Source organism: Cantharellus anzutake, assembly GCF_015039405.1.
Source record: "Cantharellus anzutake strain C23 chromosome Unknown EI90scaffold_35, whole genome shotgun sequence".
Classification (NCBI taxonomy): Eukaryota; Fungi; Basidiomycota; class Agaricomycetes; order Cantharellales; family Hydnaceae; genus Cantharellus; species Cantharellus anzutake.
Genome location: NW_024066985.1, coordinates 681,078 through 699,572, shown reverse-complemented (window position 1 = coordinate 699,572; position 18,495 = coordinate 681,078). Strand labels below are relative to the sequence as shown.

The 18,495-nt window shown below is 49.7% G+C and overlaps 5 protein-coding genes across 5 annotated transcripts; 3 read left to right on the top strand and 2 right to left on the bottom strand.

Annotated features, from left to right (window-relative positions):
* Positions 1-219: 219 nt before the first annotated feature.
* On the bottom strand, positions 220-1,864 carry EI90DRAFT_1536740 (uncharacterized protein). The gene has a single exon (XM_039051892.1). The coding sequence runs from the start codon at positions 1,583-1,585 to the stop codon at positions 410-412; it is 1,176 nt and encodes a 391-aa protein (XP_038914361.1). The 5' UTR covers positions 1,586-1,864; the 3' UTR covers positions 220-409.
* Positions 1,865-2,914: 1,050 nt separating this feature from the next.
* On the bottom strand, positions 2,915-3,277 carry EI90DRAFT_2870129 (uncharacterized protein; the record flags this gene model as incomplete). The annotated part of the gene is made up of 1 exon (XM_039053847.1): positions 2,915-3,277. A coding segment is annotated over one exon (363 nt), but the record flags the coding sequence as incomplete, so codon positions are not given.
* A 762-nt stretch (positions 3,278-4,039) lies between these two features.
* On the top strand, positions 4,040-5,716 carry EI90DRAFT_3290514 (uncharacterized protein). Its single transcript, XM_039067225.1, has 4 exons — positions 4,040-4,763; positions 4,811-4,950; positions 5,007-5,145; positions 5,205-5,716. Exons 1-4 carry the CDS (start codon positions 4,164-4,166, stop codon positions 5,271-5,273), a joined length of 948 nt encoding a protein of 315 aa, XP_038914359.1. The 5' UTR covers positions 4,040-4,163; the 3' UTR covers positions 5,274-5,716.
* A 6,691-nt stretch (positions 5,717-12,407) lies between these two features.
* Positions 12,408-15,381, top strand: EI90DRAFT_3290513 (uncharacterized protein; the record flags this gene model as incomplete). Its single annotated transcript, XM_039067224.1, is given in 3 exon segments — positions 12,408-12,459; positions 12,511-14,079; positions 14,099-15,381. 2 exon segments carry the CDS (start codon positions 12,690-12,692, stop codon positions 15,379-15,381), a joined length of 2,673 nt encoding a protein of 890 aa, XP_038914358.1. The 5' UTR covers positions 12,408-12,459; positions 12,511-12,689.
* A 1,924-nt stretch (positions 15,382-17,305) lies between these two features.
* Positions 17,306-18,484, top strand: EI90DRAFT_2925831 (uncharacterized protein; the record flags this gene model as incomplete). The annotated part of the gene is made up of 4 exons (XM_039054897.1): positions 17,306-17,474; positions 17,523-17,755; positions 17,805-18,015; positions 18,072-18,484. The coding sequence occupies 4 exons, from the start codon at positions 17,306-17,308 to the stop codon at positions 18,482-18,484; spliced, it is 1,026 nt and encodes a 341-aa protein (XP_038914357.1).
* Positions 18,485-18,495: the final 11 nt, after the last annotated feature.

Below are 18,495 nucleotides of genomic sequence, written 5' to 3'. Positions count from 1 at the left end.
GAAGAGGTTCGGTTCGGTCAACCCCTGGGTGTTGTGGGAGCTCATTGGACCTGATTGCTAGGACTCTGACCCGTGCCTATCGCTTGGTAATGCGTTCGGTATGATGGCAGTTGCCACGGCGCAGGGAAACGTCCGGCTCGTCAATTACAAGGTTATAGCTGTTGTTAGTAAGCGCGCAATTCTACCGAGTTGACGTTTTACAGATATCGAATGGAAAATTCGGGAAAGAGGGAATACTTCAATTATAGAACTATCCTACCACATTTCTCATTCCCTCGGCGAAGGTGAAATTATTCCCAAGGTAAAGTAATGAGCGGCTGTAAGTTGAGCATGCAGAATGGAATTACAGTAACACAGTGGAATAAAGAAAGTTGAGTGGAAAGATATGTCATGTATGTGTGAATCCTTCCTACCTTCCGGAACTCCATGAATGAAGTACGTCAGAATCTCGCATCCCACTCAAATCCACTGGCGAAGGCAAACGAATTTGGCTGATATCAACAACAATTGGGGCTCTTCGCTGACCCTGGAGTAGAAATCGAGTTCCATCTCTGCTGGACTGAGGGCGGTAGAGCCCCATAACATCAGGTGGTATTCGATCACCATACCAGGCACAGGTTTCATGGGGTTCAAAGTCCACTGGAACTATGAGTTCTACACTGCCGTTAATCCACACTGATGAGGACTCGATTAACGGGGTTCTTCCTGTAACAGATGAATGGACACTGGAGGGCAGGATTCCTCTTGAGATGCTTGGCGAGAAGTCGTAAAATGGACACTTGATCCAGGACTCATCTTCTGAATCAGGCCCTGCATCCGCCTCGGAATGAAGTGTATAAGCTGCCTTGCCTTCTACTGGAGGCACGAGATATGAGCCACTCGGAGGGATGATACTGGACCTAATAATCCAAGAATCGAACTTCGTCACGCAATAAGATGCAATGAATTCACACGACTTCGTTGACCAGGTGAAAGCTCGGATCCCATCAAAAGCACCAATATATTGCGCTCCTGGTGAGAACCCAAGCGTTCGACGGTGAGGTGTGTGCAACCCGACATGAATCAATGGGGAGGACAGAGAGGAGGGGGAGGAAGGCGAGGCAAGGGGCTGAATGGATGGATCCTCAAGAACAGATATGAGTATCATATTGTCGTACCATGGGTTGTCGAAATTTTGTGGAACTCGTATGACAAGTGATTCATTATCTGATACTGCAGTTCCAGCAGAATAGGGGCCAGTGGGAAGGGTGCCCAGTTTCACGGGGGTCATGTCATGGCCGAGGACTGTGACGTGTCCACCAATGTCCTCAGTAGCAACTCGGTGGCTACCATGGACAAACTCGATCCAGATCGGGGGATTGGCTGGATCGTGCTGCAATCGGCAGACCGTACATTGATGGTCAATATCGGCAACTTCAATAATACCGTTGCCAAACCCAAGCGCAACATAGCGGCCATCAAGGGAGAGTGCAGCGCATACCACTATGACATTACGAATATCAGGTTCGTGGAATTCAGCTTCGTAATTGACCACCTCAATTCCCGATTCGTCAATCTCCCGTAGTTTACGCAACTTTGCCTGCATAGCCTCTTGGGCGCTGAGCAAATCCTCGCTTGACGGGATGGTGTCACCAGAGAACTCGCCAAAAATGGAGAAGATCCGGATAGGGTCCGAAAGAGAACCGTATAATTTGTAAATGGATGATGAGAGTGGAGCAAAAGGGAGGAACGATCGATAGAGATACGATGGCCCGTGCTTGGCGATATGGTTTGCCGCCGGTTCCAAATCTCTCAAAGCTTGGATTGAATTGTGATGCTATCAAAAATGACATCACATCCTTGAAACATGAGATGAATGGTTTCGACTTACGTCAAATTTACGAAATCCTTCAGGAATTTGGATGAAGCGCGGTTGCAACTGCGCTAATGTCAACAAGTTTCGTGTAATGAACGAATCAAACTCGCTCCGTAATTCATTGGACTCTTCAGAAAAGAGTTCCGAAGGGTCCAAGTGCTCTAAAAAATTGTAGGAACGGATATAATCGTCATTGCCTTTCACCATAAATCCTTCCCATTTTCGTCTAACTCCTAAAGGAAGATCGGTGGGTACCCCAAACGCGTTCTGCTCACAACGGCTATTGAAAAGTCGAAGGAGCGGCAATCCAAGGGAGTATCCTTCTACATCATTGATGAAGAACACTTCGTCCCTCTCCTCGCCAATTGGATCCCCCGTTATGAACTCTTTTGCCGTTGCATGATAGAAGTTGACACGCTCCGTGTTTCGTGAGGGAAGATGTATCATGGAGCTGATCGGTTCCAACATTGCACGGATGTCATCCTCGGCAATCCCAAAAAGCTGCGATATAAGGGACACAGTAATCGACTTGCGCGCCACAACAATCGCGCCCACCACTGAGCAATACTTCTTGGCCACATCTGGGTGAATTTCAAGTGAATCCAGCATATAGGCTTGTCGAAGTATTCGCAAGTACTCCCAGTTGAAGTCGGCAGGCGCATCGGCAAGAGTGAGCAAGTTCTGAAATGCCAACTGTAGGGTGTGGCCACGCCGTGTCTGCAGGCGAACATCGCGAACCCAGATAGATGCCATAACAGGCGACTGGCGACAAGCCCGCGCAAGGGCGTCAAGTTCTCCCTCTATTGGTTTCCATGGAGATTCATCGATGAGATCCCGAAGACCTTCCTCGACCATAACGTAGATTGTACGGAAAGTGTCATCGTACGCTATCTCATCCACATCTTCACATGGTACGACAAGACCCTTAGTTCGAGCTTCCGACCAAGCTGAAATAACTCCTGGCTCAGGACGACAGCTAACTAGCACAGAAAACGACGGTGGCAGTTCCTGAAGGGTAAGTACCAGCTTCATCAAATGCTCGAGCGCCTCATGACTCCCGCACTCGTCAAGACCATCCAAGACGATGACGAAGCGATCCTTGCCTGAAGACAGCGTGTCCTCCAGGTCGCGCATCGGCTCAATAATCAGGGCCTTCATTTGTTTTTCTAGGAGGAAACCCTGAACTAAGGCCAAAGCCGGGTGTCGAAGGTGTCTGATAAGCGACGCTTTGAAGTCCTTATTGAAGGATGCAAGTTGGTGGGCAAGGGTAGAGGGGAATTGTTCGATAGAATCCAAGCCTAATCCTGTCTGGTTCTTGTTCCAAAAGAATGACGCTGCCAGAATACCCTCTTTCTCAAGTGCGGATGCGACACTCATAGAGATCGCAGTCTTCCCCATCCCAGGGGAGCCCCTTAACCAAATGAATCGGTTCTCGACCTCCTTCAGGTGCTTGTGTAAGGATTCTTGTATCCCGACCCGTGTGCCTGAAAGGCACTCTGATTTGTCCCTCACAGAAGTATATTCGGCTGGGGCTCGCGTGAGTCTCGGAAGCTCGGCTAGAAGTAAAGGTGGTTCAGCGGTCTAAATGCAAATGTTTGGGATGGAATGTACTTTGTGATGATAACTCAGCAATCGTGTGTCGAACAGACCACCGTTGCTTCCTACCCCGCGAGCCAACACTGAGAGGTGGAAAAGAGAGCATTGTTCCTGCGGGGCCGTCATGATCTCTGTGGGTCCTTCCATCATTTGCGGTCGCGGTGGTGATCTGAATGTTGGGCACAGGGGTTGAGGCCTGCAACGGACGGTTAGGACTCTGAGGCCTGTTGGGCCGGAATCCAGGATGTCTGCGCATGGTCAAATATAGCTAACTTAGCAACCACAAAAGTGTGTGTTGAAGGGAGCAGGTGGCTCAACTACTGTCACGATATATATGTGTGCCGCGAGGCAGCATGGACGTAACAGGTAAGACGACGTTGGCCTGCCAGAAGCTGAGGCAATGACGAATAGCTTCTCATGAATGTTGCACCGTTTGAGTTTCCAAGCGTGGCGAGAAGCCGGGCCCACTTAGGCCAAACTTAGGCATACTGCAACTGGCACGACCAACAACCGGTTCTCCGGGACTTGCCGGAGGCTGCTAATCAATTCAAATCAAGGTCCTCGCGTGACGCGTGACCGGTGCCAGTACAGACTTCTAGTAGACCTGTGTGGGGAATGCCGTCGCTGCATTTGTCATGGTAGGTATGGCTAGGGTTCTGAGTGGGCACTCCCTCCGCAACGCTGTTGTTCGCCGCCAACCTATCCTCGTAGAATGCGCTTCAAGCGCCACCCCAAGCAAAGTACCCCCAAGTTACCATCCAATGACACACCGACGGCGGGGAACTCGAACCCCCCAGGCCTTCGGATCCGTTCCGCCGATTCCCGGGCCCACACTCACCACAGTTCGTCGATGCCAAATGTCGCCACTCACCCATCGAATCCTTTGCTCAGTGTGATGCGTCGCGCAGCCAGGCCAATTCGGAGATTCCTGGGACGCAATGCCAGTTCAGTTCAAGAATCCGGCGTGGGACCTGGTGTCACTCAGCTTTCCCCTGACTCAAAATCTACTCCATCTCTCCTTCCGTCCGATCAGAATATCCGCAAAGTCCCTTCAGCGTCCAACACATCGACCGTGGGCAGTGATAAAGCGATTTGCCATCCACAGCCAGCTGCAAAAAAGGATTACTTGGCTCCCTTAGCGGTGCCCACGTTAGACTCATCGTCCGCTGCCTTGGCTGGTGATGGGACGGAAACGGTCCTCGGTGTGATAAAACTCTCCCTCCAAACCGCAACCTCTGTTCTCAAATTGGTTCCCATCGCACATCTCGACGAGATCCCAACATTGCTTCTGAGCTGGATTCAAATCTACGAGGTTCGTGGATTATCTAGGGTTGGTCGCCAATACTTATCTTCTGTCAGACCGTTCGAGGAAATTCTGATGACCTAGATGGGTTGTGCGAAGGGATTCATAAAGCATGGCATTCAGTGGTCGAACCCATCCAGAATTGGCGCGGCGACAGGCCACCAGAACTGGAGACGTTAGTGTTCGATTTTCGCAGGTGCATGTCTAGTCCCATCGCTCTCCTCATTTCCTTTATTGAATTCATCCATGCAGGGCCTTGGAAAAACAATTTGGGAATGTCATTTTGCTACTGGGCCAAAATGTCATCAAGAAGACAGTTCGAGTGACCGATATAGCTCAGCAGATCACCACCATGAGGACCTGCCTAAACGATGCCATATACCGCTTCCAGGTATGTGCAATCAACTAATGCTGTTCCAATGGTAGCCCAACCCAGTCTTTTCCGTGAAGTTGAGGATTTCCACCTTGGATTTTCTCCACACTCAAATTACATGTTACCTTAAGTTGAAAGTGATATGAAAGCATCACACAAGAGGGGGTTGCTCTAGTTGATTTCAGACTAAGGTCCCTGAAAGTATTTACAAGGTATCAATAAGGGAGAGAAATCATGGGAAGGGCCAGTTGGTCCAGTGCAGAAATGAGTGGGGATTATCAAAGACAAGAACCCAGGTGAAGAATGAATAAGTAAATATTGACACTTGATCTGCTACTATATTGGCACCCAGGTTGTCAGTTGCCTCCCTACTTTGCCTCTCTGTTTAATTGTTCATTCCACTCTCATTCATTCTCTCACTCTCTGTCTCCCTGGTTCTCATCCCTCATTTAGTTTGTCATGTTCACCGCTCTGCCTCCCATTCAGGTGCCAGACTGACCAGCCCCTCTTCTGTTCTCCTTTTCGTATTTATGCATTGTAGATAGTATACTATCTATGTACCCCAGTTTGAATGTCAACTAGAATACCCCCCAAGTCCTCTTGTCCATAGTTGTCAGGGACAGCTCTGAAAGTGGCAAAGTCCCAGCATGGGGGACTCGATGGGACAAGTAGCGGCTATGCATAGCAGTGGTCCTGTCATGGGGTGAGCATCCCTGACCACTTAGTCTGAAGTGGGAAAGTGAGAAGAAGGCTGCTTCTTCTGTTCCCACCTGTCAGAGACCAGGTTGAGACGAGGGAATGTCTCCATGGTGGAGGGCTTCAGCCTCAGCAACTTATGCCAGGAGCGCTGTGCCAAGTAACACATCCGTGCCCTAACTTACTAAACTGGCAACCAGAACTGAAGGGGGGTAAACTCTAGTCAATTTTATTACTGAGGTGTAACCTATGTACAAGTTGAGTATATATATAGTTACAACGAGGGCGGGTCCGCAAATGGCGGAGCCGAGCGGAGTGGAGCTAACAGGGTTAGACATTAGCCAATTGAATATTACCGACAAGTTGGGTTACAGGGTTAATGGAAAGGTAGGTGATAACCCAGAAATGGAAAGGAGGGATAGGCCCGAAGGTGGGCTTTGCAGGGCAAGCGAGTGTATTGCCCAGCGGAGGTGGGGGTGTGCTAGCAGACATTGGAGCTGTCCGGAAGCCTTCGGGGCTCTGTACTTAGGGAGGCGTAGGTAATAAATTGAAAGGAGGGGGTGGTGACCATCAAGGGGTACCGAGGGGATTGTGGAATATGGGAGCTCCGAGGTTAGTGAAGAAGGAGCAGAGGTAGACCGGAGGGATCGGAGGGATCGGAAGTCGATGGCCAGGGATGGATATGACAGTATCCCCTTCTTAGGCCTGAACCCTTGAAGGCCCAGAATTAGTAAGGTGAGGGGAGCTGTACTTACAGAAAAGAAAGAAAAATGAAAACGGAAGTGAGGAATGGAGAGAAAGGGAGAGATGGGAGAGGAGTCAGGGTTCCTAAGGAGCTTTGGGTCCAGGCTTATCTGGGTACCAAGAGTGGAACGCTTCAACAAGGTCAGAGGCATGATCGAGTTCGCCAGCAAGGAGCCATTGTGTCTCCTCGTCGGTCCCTTCATAGCCTAGCCACTTGACCAGGTAGAGCAACTTGTTGCGTCTATGTCGGTTGATCTTGGAGTCGAGTATCTCCTCGATCTCGAACTCCATTTTGCCTTCGATTTCTATGGGAGGTGGAGGTGGCTGGTGGCGGTTCGGAATGATGTTTGGGATGGAGGGTTTGATCTGCGAGACATGGAATACCAGATGAATGGCTCACATGTTTTCCGGCAGGTGGAGAGTGAGGGAGTGAGTTCCTATGTGGGCAATGATCTTGAATGGGCCGAGGTTCTTCTTGGAGAGCTTTTTGGAAGGTCAGGTGGAGTGGAAATACTTGGCCTTTACATAGACCGAGGTTCCTACTTCGAAAGCTGGGGCAGGACTCCGACGGGAGTCTGCAGGGCCCTGATAACGGATCTGAGCAAGGTGCATTTCCTCGTGAAGGAAGTGGTGAAGGGAGTCGAGATCTACAGAGTACTCCTGGGTGTGTACTGATGTTAGGTCTTGCTCCAGGTGAACGGTGATGTTCAGATGGTAGCCTTTGTTGGCGAAGAACAGAGAGACGCCTGTGGTGGCATTTGGAGCATTGTTGTATGCGAACTCCGTGAGAGGCAGGAGTTCGGACCAATTGTCCTGCTGGTAGTTACTGTAGATGCGCAGGTACTGCTCGAGCGTCTGGTTCATCCATTTGGTCTGACCGTCTCCTTCCGGATGATAACCGGAGGTGAAGTGGAGGTGGATGTCGAGGGCCTTACCAAGTGAACGGAAAAAATGAGAGACAAACTCCAGACCCCTGTTGGAGGTGACGTGGGAAGGAACTCTGTGCTTGGAGAACACGTGGAGGAGGAAGAGCTTGGCCAGTTCCGGAGAGGTGATGGTATCATGGGTAGGAATGAAAATGCACTGTTTGGACAGGCAGTCCACGATGACCAAGATGGAAGTGAATCTGGAAGAGGAGGGTAGCTGTTTGATGAAATCCATGGAGATGGAGTTCCAAGGACGTTCGGGGATGGGGAGTTGTTTGAGCAAGCCGTAAGGCTTATGACAGGGAACTTTGGCACAGGCACAGGAAGTGCAGGAGGACACGTAACTCTTGACGAAATTATGGATGCCCGGCCAGGTGTACTCACGACGTACTAGATCCAGAGTCCGGTTTTGACCGAAGTGTCCAGAAAGTTGGTGGTCGTGTTTGTCTTGCAAAATGCGAAGACGGAGATCATTGGAATCCGGAATGTAAATGCGGTTGTCCAGCCTTAACAGGCCTTTGGCATCAACAGACCAGTGGGAATTGGGGAGGTTGGGGGAAGCGAGATGAGAAGAGATTGTGGTATCAGAGGAGAGGGAGGCTAGAATGTCTTGATGGAGAGCCTCTGTGTCGACGAGTACAGCTGCTCGGATTACTGTGGCAGCTAGGAACGTGGCTCATAAGGACGCAGTGAGCTGCTCTGAAGTGAAGACTGGTCAGAAGTTCTGCGGGTTGATGCAAGCATAGTCCATATCCCCTTCTTTGGGATAGACGTCCCAGCGTCTAGTCAATGCATCTGGTTTTACTCCGAGTCTTCCGGGACGGAATCGGACAGTCATGTGGAACTGGGAGAGGAACTCTGACCAGTGGGCTTGCCGCCGGGTCAAGAGTTTGGTGGTGGAAAAATACTTGAGGTTCTTGTGGTCAGTAACGACGTCAATTGGAGTTCCTGAACCTTCAAGGTAGTGACGCCACAATCGGAATGCGTCATGGATGGCGAGCAGTTCCTTATCATGGGTGTCGTAGTTGAGCTCTGGCACCGAGAGTGTTCTAGAGCGGAAAGTGATGGGGCGAATCTCTCCGTCATCACAACGGATGGACAGGATTCCAGAGATTGCGTAATCAGAGGCGTCGGTTTCTACAATGAGGGGGGCATCAGGTAACCAATGTGTCAAGATAGGAGCAGAAGTGAAGGCTTCTTTCAAGGTGTTGAAAGCAGAGCAACAGTCATCAGAGAATAACCAGGGGGCTCCTTTATGTGTAAGGCATGTCAAGGGGACCACAATGTCGGAGTATTGGTGGATAAAATGCTGATAGAAGTTAGCGAAGCCAAGGAAGGATTGGACATCCTTGACTTTATGGGGCTCAGGCCAATCTTGGACAGCTTTGACCTTCTCGATGGACATGGTGAGTCCGGAGCGAGAAAGGCAGTATCCGAGATATTCTGTAGTGTCCGTATGAAATTCGCATTCCTTCGGATTGGCGTATAGGCCGTGTTTGTGGAGTCTCCTAAGAACTTCTCAGACATGCTCCTGATGTGAAGCCATGTCTTCCAAGTAGGTAAGGATGTCATCTAGGTAGACTACCACAGAAACATCCAAGAGGTCGGCAAAGATCATGTTGACAAATCACTGGAAGGCCGTGGGTGCATTTGTGAGACCGAATGGCATGACGAGCCACTCATAGGAACCATAGCGCGTGCGGAAGGAAGTCTTCCATTCGTCACCTGCTGCAATGCGAACCAGGTGGTAAGCATGCCAGAGGTCGAGTCTGGTGTAGACTGTGGCACGGCTAGGTGTGTCAAGGAGGTCGGAGATGCGGGGGAGTGGGTAGCGATCCTTTTTGGTGATCTTGTTCAGCCCTCGGAAGTCAACACAGAGATGGAGGGATCCGTCCTTCTTGCGGACGAAGAGGACCGGTGCCACGTGAGCAGAAGTAGCAGGACGAATGAACCCAGAGGCTAGGTGTTCATCTAAGAATGCCCGGAGGGCCTTGAGTTCCGAAGTAGAGAGAGAGTACATAGTACCCAAGGGTGGGGAGGTGCCTTCCTCAAGGTCGATCTTCAGGTCATGCTCACAGTGCAGTGCCAGCGTCGAGGCTTTGCTCTTACTGAACACATCTGCAAACTTGTGATACTCCTTCGGAACGCCTGAGAGGTCAACGGAATCGGTGTGGGATGAGGCAGCCCTCAAGCGGCTTTCCTTGGAAGGGATGGTTAGGCTGAAGGATACCGATCCTTCAAGTCGACAAGCCTTCGCAAACACGGAACGGCTGACAAACTCGATAGATGGTAACGGAGGAGTGGGAGCCTGTGACTGAGGTGCTGGCAAAACATCAGATGGTTGGATGTTGGATGATGGCAGTGGTGCTGGAGATGATGGGGGGAGAGCTCGGAGTAACTGTCTTGGTAGGTTCGGAAGTTCGGAACGTAATACTGCTTGAGACCCAGTCAATCAACGGATTGTAGTGGGTAAGCCAGTTGTGTCCTAGGACTAGGGAACATGATCCATCCAGCAATGTGACAAAGAAAGTCGTGGGGGTGATGTTTCCGGAAGCGAAGCGGAGGGGAATATCAATGGCACGGGTTATGATTGAGTTGGTGCTACCGTCGAATAGGCGTAGTTGTAGGGGTTTAATCTGATATGTCTTCAAGGCCAACTTCTTTATGAATGTGTCGTCGATGAAGCAGTCCGAAGACCCAGAGTCTATGAGTGCAGGGACATTCTCATAGGAGCGGAAAAGTCTATTGTGTGTCCTATCATTGGATGGAGGAGAAGGGACAGGAGAAGAGAAAGAAGAGAAGTGGAGAGAGGTGGATTGATCTACGGAAGTAGTCGGAGGGGGTGGAGGAGAGAGTGGTACATCAGCAACACTATCTACAATGGGTAGAACATTAACTGAAGGGTCAACATTGAGAGGAGAAAATAGACCATTTGAAAGAGAAAAATAAATGGGAATATGGAGGGAGGATAAGTCGGAGATGGAAGACACGTTTAAACGCACTTCTTTGAGCGCACAGAAGGAAGGATCGCAACCCCCGGTCCATGTGGAGTCCATGGGGGTGCGGACTAATTTTTTGCTTCTGCGGAAGCGGATCCTTGCTCCTCGGTCTGGGCCAAACGGGCCTTAGATGCATGAGAAGAAGACTTGGGACAGTCCTTGACCATGTGGCCAGACTGACTGCAGAACATACAAAGTTTCTTGTCGAGACGACACTTACGCTCTTGTGGCATGAGCTTGCTGTTGTCTCTGAGTTTAGATGAAAGGTCTGGTTCAGCGGAGCTGGCCTTGGACTTCTTATTGTCCTTTGGAGGCTTGCTACCGGAAGCGGAGTTGAAAGAGGAGGAGGAAGGGACAGGGTTGGAACGAGAAGTGGCGGTGGACTTGTCGAAAACGTTAGAGGAGGAAGGTTTCACATGACATGTAACTTCAGATTTACGCTCCCAATAGCACGCATCGAGAGTTTGCAACAAGGTGCGAAGTTCCAAAAGAGTAGAAGGTTTACCTACTCTGGCAATATCGTCCTTGATACGTTCCAGCAATCCATTATAGAAAAAACAACGAAGCGCGGCTTCTCCGTAACTGTCATATCCATCCCCGGCCATCGACTTCCGGTTCCTCCGATCCCTCCGGTCTAACTCCGCTCCTCCCTCACTAACCTCGGAGCCCCCATATTCCGCAATCCTCTCGGTACCCCTTGATGGTCACCACCCCCTCATTTCAATTTATTACCTATGCCTCCCTAAGTACGGTGCCCTGAAGACTTCCGGACAGCTCCGACGTCCACTAGCGCACCCCCGCCTCCGCTGGGCAATACACTTGCCTGCCCTGCAGAGCCCACCTTCGGGCCTATCCCTCCTTTCCATTTCTGGGTTATCGCCTGCCTTTCCGCTAACCCTGCGAACCGACTCGTCAGTAATATTCAGTCAGCTAATGTTTAAACCCTGTTAGCTCCGCTCCGTTCGGCTCCGCCAATTGCGGACCCGTCTTTGCTGTAACCATATATATATCCCATTTGTACATAGGTTACACCCCAGTAATAAAATCAACTAGAGTTACCCCCCCTTAGGTTCTGATTGCCAGTCAGTAAGTTAGGGCACGGACGTGTCACTAGGCACAGCACTCTTGGCAGAAGTCGCTGAGGCCGAAGCCCTCCGCCACGGAGACACTCCCTCGTCTCGAATCTGGTCTCTGACAGTAACCATGAAGTTGAGAGGCATGTCGGTTGAACTCGACAACGTATTTATTGATGTGGTGCCCGTCCTTCATGTCCAGGGTCATTAGTTGAACTTTGGCGTCGCCCACAGGATCGTGAGGACCGAAGTTGGTTTGGAGTTCGTTGACAAACTCTTGATAGTTATTCATCCATTGCGGATGAAGCATAGAATTTTGATCGAATAATAGATCCGGCTCAAACCAATTGAGGCCCATTCCCTTGAGGTAGGACTGCACGAAGATGACCTTAGCGCAGTCGCTAGCAAAGCAAGGGGATGGTCCTGGAAATTGAGTTCGCATTGGACCAGAAATACTCGGAGTTCTCGGGGATCTTTCCTGTCAAACTGTTTGGGCTCACGGACCTTGGTCCAGAGAGTGGAGGATGGTGGTGGTGGTGGACATCCAGTGTGACGAGCCAAGCTGGCAATGGCTTGGGCTAATTGTGCAATAGCCATGTTGGGGATGGGTTTGGCATCATCAGTGGTTGGGACAGTGGGGATGGGAGGATCAGCAGGAGGAGGGTTGATGAAGTCAGGGACCTCAGAACCGAGTCCAAAGAAGTGAATGGGGTCTACTGGTTGTTCCGTGGTGTCTCCGAAATCGGAATCTGCAACTGGTAATCAATTCATTCGTCGATTCGAGGTTTGCGTGCTCGAGATTTTTTGAATGGCTGGATCCTGACTTACCATGTCCGCGATAGCTAAGATCATCGACTTTAATCCTGCTTCGTACCAAGCACTCATCAGTTCAATGTAGGTGTCTGCGTACATACTTATGGATTGCCTAATCATTAATGCTCCTAGCCGAGATATCGAAACTCAAGCGAGCCTCGGCCGAGCACATTTATGTGAAAGGCAAATCAGAGTGCCTGCCAGGCACACGGGTCAAGATTCAAGAATCCCTACTCAATCACCTGAAGGGAGCTGGGAACCGATTCGTTTGGCTACGGGGATCTTCTGGGACGGGGAAGATTGCGATATCTATGAGTGTTGCATCCACTCTTCAGGAGCAGGGTATGCTGGCCGCGTCATTCTTTTGGGATAAGAACCAGGCAGGAACAAGCTTGGATTCTATCGAACTGTTCCCCTCTACCCTTGCTTGCCAACTCGCATCCTTCAATGAGGACTTCAAATTGTCGCTTGTCGGGCGCCTTCGGCAACTTTCCTTTGTTCACGATTTGTCTCTGAAAGAACAAATCGATACTCTGATGATTGGGCCGATGCGTGACTTGAAGGACATATGGTCGAGAAAGGATCGCCCCGTTATCGTCCTGGATGGCCTTGATGAGTGCGGGGATCAGGAGAGACTCAGGTCGCTGATGGAACTAGTACTTACCTTTCTGAAGCTGCCGCCGATAATTTCTGTGCTAGTTAGTTGTCGTCCTGAGCCAGAAGTTATTTCAGCTTGGAATAAAGCTCGGGCCAAGGGTCATGTCGTACCATGTGAAGATTTGGACCAGGTTGTAGCGGGAGAAGCTTTCCAAACGGTTCGCCGTATGGTGGAAGAATGCCTTCAGCACCTCTTTGACAAATATTTGTGGAAACCAGACAAGAAGGAACTTGACGCTTTCGCTTGGGCTTGTCGGGGGTTGCCTGTGATGGCGTCTATCCGGGTTCGCGATGTTGACCTGCAGACACGGTGTGGCCGCACCTTACAGTCGGTGTTCCGGGAGTTGCTAAACCTTACCAATGCACCTCCCAACCTTAACTGGGAGTACTTGCGAATTCTTCGACAAGCCTACATGCTGGATTCATCTGGTATTCACCCAGATGTAGCCAAGAAGTATCGCTCAGTGATTGGCGCGATTGTTGCGATGCATGAACCGATGACCATCTCTTTTATGTCACAGCTTTTCAAGATCGGCGAAGACGAGATCCGTGCGACATTAGAACCAATCAGCTCCATCGTCAATCTACCCTCAGAGAACACAGAGGAAGTCATCTTATATCACGCAACGGCAAAAGAATTCATCATGGGGGAACCAATTGGTAATGAAAAGGACAGAGTATTCTTCATCGATGACGTGAAAGGGTATTTCCTTGGATTGCCACTCCTTCGACTCTTCAACAATTATTGTGAGCAGGATGCATTTGGAATGCCTACGAATCCCCCTTTAGGAGATAAAAGAATATGGAAGGAGTTTAGGGCGAAAAAAGCGGATTATCGCAGGCGCTTCTCCTATGTTATCGGATACTTGCTTGAGCACTTGGACCCTTCGCAACTTTTTTCACAGGAGTCCAATGAATTGCAAACCGAATTTAATTCCTTCATCACGCAGAAACGCGTCTTGACTTTGATGCACTTGCAAAACCGTTTTCGCGGACGATTTACCAAACGTTTATTTCCTAAAGAATTACTTCAATTCAATGTAAGTATAAACTATTCGTCCAGGTTTAGATGAGCTAGATTCCGCTGCTGCGCATATGCCATGGGAATTCTATCGATCGAAGCTTCTTTTCACCCCACCCTCATCACCCCTTTACAAACAATATGGCCATCTCTCTGATCCTGTCCGGATCTTCTCCGCTTTTGGCGAGTTCTCTGGTGGCACCATTCCATTAAGCAAGGATTTGCTCAGTGCCCAAGCGATCATGCAGGAAAAGTTACCAGAGGATAAATGGGGACGCAATTACGAAGCTGAATTTTATGACCCTGATGTTCGCAATGGCATTGTGACATGTGCTGCACTCTCCCCTGATGGTCGCTATATTGCACTCGGATTTGGCAGCGGAATTATCGAGGTGGCTGACATTGACCACCAGCGCATGATCTGCCGATTGCAGCACTATCCAGCCTATTTCCCGGCCTGGATCGAATTCGTCCACGGCAGCCATCGAGTTGCCACTGAGGATAACAATGGGAATGTAACGATCCTCGGTGACGGCCTAACCCCTGTAAATCTTGGCACTCTTCCCACCGGTCCCTATCCAGCTGGAACCGCAGCCTCAGACAACGGATTATTTGTCGTGCGAGTCCCACGAAATCTCGACAACCCTTGGTACGACAACATGATGCTCATATCTGTTTCGGGGCATCCATCCATTCAGCGTCTCGCCTCCCCTCCTTTCTCCCTATCATCTGGATTTGATCATAATAAGTCAGGCATTCCGCACCGTCGGACCCTTGGTTTCTCTCCAGGAGCACGCTATGTTGGTGCTTTTGATGGGACCCAGGCTGTTACCTGGTCAACCGAATCATGCCAGTGCATTGTGGGTTATCGGGTGACGAACTACGATTTCTGGATTATTAATCCTAATGTCCCTCCGACATGCTCATATCTCATCCCTGATCCTATGTTCACTCGAGCCACTATTCCCTTGGCAGAAGGCGACATGGCTGATGAAGGACTTGATTCAGTAGATGAATTCTGGATCAAGTGCCCATTTTACGATGTCTCGCCATCCACAGGGTCTTGGGACCCTAGCATCTATTCGTCTGCGGTAGGAAGGACCCCACTGATCGAGTCCTTATTAGTCTGGTTCGATGGCAGAGAAGAGCTTATGCTCCCATTGGGTTTTGGATCTCGCCTAGTTAGGGGAGCCTGGTATGGTGATCGGATGCCAGATAATGATACGGGGTTCTACCGCCCTCAGTCCAGCAGAGATGGAACCCGATTTCTACTCCAGGGCGGGCGAAGAGCCCCAATTGTTGTCGACATCAGCCAAATCGTTTAGTATTTACTAGTATGTGCTTCATCTCTTCTCATCGCTAGCCGTACAAGCCTAAAAGCGATCTTTGATGTATTGATCTTATAGTTGGGGAAGCGCCAGAACCACGGGTGTGGTGTGCATAGAGCAGTGAGGCAAAAACCAATAATATAATATTCACCTGAATCTATATCCGGAATAAAATAGCCCAAGAAGTAACCATCGCGGTAATTTCGACAGCTTGTACATGAACGATGTTTTTACTCTCTTGCAATGACGCCTCATCGTCGGCACGTGTGAGTCCCCAACACACAGACAATGGCAAACGAAAATAGCATCGGACAGACAACTAAGTTTTTGGTGCATACAAACATAGAAACGCGGAAATGGCATCTAAATAAGCGCTAGATATTTACAAGGTTATGAGCAAGCGATCCAAGGGAATCGAGAGTAAATATCTCACCTCAGTTCACGACATTAGAAGTTAGAGTTTCACCTTGCTTTTAAGCGTGGAATGACTTGGAAAACAGAAAAGGAGGGCGAAAGAAGAGCAGAATGACCCTACGGTTGGGAAGAGCGGTGCAACCCCAACACAGGGAACGGTGCCGAACGTCCCGACATGACTCGAAAAGCTCCGGGGACAAATGCTCAGCATTGCAGGAGTCAAGTAGCACCGGTTCTTGAGCTGGGAACCACTTGTGCGAGGTTGAGCTGTTTTTGTTGAACACTAGCTTGGGAAGGAGCACTCATTCACAGCACGAGGCAAAGAATCGAGATATCGGAGGGTAGACAGGTATACCACCAGGAGGCACGATGCATGTGGGTGTCGCAGAGGCAGCTCGCATCGATGTTTTCGTGCCGCCAATCCCATCGCTTCGAATTCTGGTCGCTTCAGAGCTGTTTGTTGCTTCCTGGAATAGGAAGTCAACAAAGTGGATAATAGGCGTACTTTCCGGTTGGATAATACCCCGTAGAGGCTTTCTTCCTGGGGACAGGGCGCTGAGGTAGTAGTTTCCATGTCCATGGGTCTAGATACTTAGTGTTTAGCTAGAAGGAGACATGTTATATTATCTTACCTTGCTTGACGTTAGAGATATTATAGTTTCCTAAAAAAAAGTAGGCTGTTCTTCGCACATGATGGGCGGGGACGCGTTAAAACACCAAACAGTATTAAAAAATAAGTTTATGTGTGGGGGATACACAAGGACTGCCAATAGTGTGACAGCGTGTGTGCATCATAGCACGCATCCAACGAGAATGGGATCAAGTAGATATCGCTCTAACCAAAGAGCACAATGTATGTTGGATCGCTAAGATCGGAGGCGCCGATCTCACAAGATCGGGTTTTCGTGACACCGGATTGGCAATAGTCAGTAGCGAAGTGTGGACCAAGGCCAAGAAAACGGAGCACCAAGGAAGCAAGAATGCGTTATGTGGATCCGGTGTCAGTTGGATAGGGACGCAGCAAAGTAAGGGAGATATTGCAGTTAAGAGGAAGTCTCGACAAGGGCGAAGACTGCACACGACAGGCAGATTATATGCAATTATGGCCTCCTTCCTTGTATACCTGACTCCATGCCAACGGAATACATATTGGGACTCGGTTCACGATGGAAAAAGAAGTGGAAATATGATGGTCTCATGCACCCACACGAGCTGCTTTGGTGGAGACCCGCGAGAAAATTTTCGAATTTCGATTTGGTAAAACACTATACCATTGAAATCGATGGAAATGGTCGACTCACTAATCCTGGTTATTTACCAAAGTTTGCTTCCACAGTGAGGGGCTAGGTGCTCAACTAGAATAGCGGGCGCGCCCGCAAGTAGCAATGCAGCGACCAGGCAAGGAAACAGATCTTGAGTGCCATTAACGTTACCAATAAGCGCGACGTGGCTTCCTCTTTTGGATGTAAATGTGCTTCAACGGGGTATGCCGGGCTCAACAATCTAAATGCCATGGAGCCAGAAGCGACGAGTGTCTCATGGCCTGCTAAGAAGCGACCAAGTTGAGGAGGCCCTCAATGTCGCCATCACAACCTATGAGTCTGCTGAGCTTGCCATCTTTCATCTTATGGAAAAATATGAGATTGATTGGCAGACGTTGAAGAAGCTTGCAAACGGTGAGTCCCGCTTTCGTTCTACTGAGGCATCTTAAAGATCGCCCTTAGCCAAAGGTCTTGATACCAGCTTCTCTCACGTAACCTGGGAACAAATTTCCCCCTTTGTCGGGATTGATCCCTTCTTCGGGCTTGCAAGGCTCCCCAAGTTTGAACTCAAGCGAGCTCGAATCCCCACGGTATTTTTCAAGTCGATAGTCCAAGAGGTCGATCGTAACAATTCCGTATATGGGCCTCTACGGACTCATTTAAACGAAGAGGCTCGTTCCCGCTTCATAGCCCCGGTGAGACTAGGTCATCACGGATGGCAGTCTTAGCTAATCGTTGCTTCAGGTTTTTATCGGAGTGGCGGATCTATTCTGCTCTTCGATCACTGGTGTTCCCGAAACAGCCCTTGGGGGCCGTGTTGCAACCAAGGGCAGGGTTGAACATCACTTTGTCGCTGTCGGCGGGCTAACGCTGCTGGTTGTCGTGACTATGTATAAGCTGGGTACTCCAATGGGACGACGGAATGCCATCGCGCAAATGGTTGCAGAGGCCGATGGTAAGTTGTCGACTCATTCGTTTGAGAATGTCAATGGCGTGCTTATTTCATGCCAGCTCGTGATTATCGAAACCTCACTCTATCATATAATGGCCCCGTATACTACGTTCTATTTGACGGGGAGTCTTTTACATATTTCAAGTACGATCACAGCGAGAAACGCAAATTCTTCCGAGGCAAACTAGGCGAGGTGGAGGTGTTCAGGTTAGCAGACTCAGAAACGGACCCAAGACAGTTCATCCAAGACCTGCGTTCCGTGTGTGAAATCACCTTTTCTCTACTGCTGCAGGCGCACGGCCAGGCTCTCCAATCTCTAGCCGAAAGAGACCCCGACGAGGAAGAAGGGTGGAAAAGTGGAGCTAAAGCCGTTGAAGAGGTTCTCCAGGAATGTCTCAATGCAGCTTTCTTCGATAAAGTTGTAGCTGATCAGCTGGCGGGGACGGCACTCACAACGCTCTCCGATACGTAGGGATGCCTTCT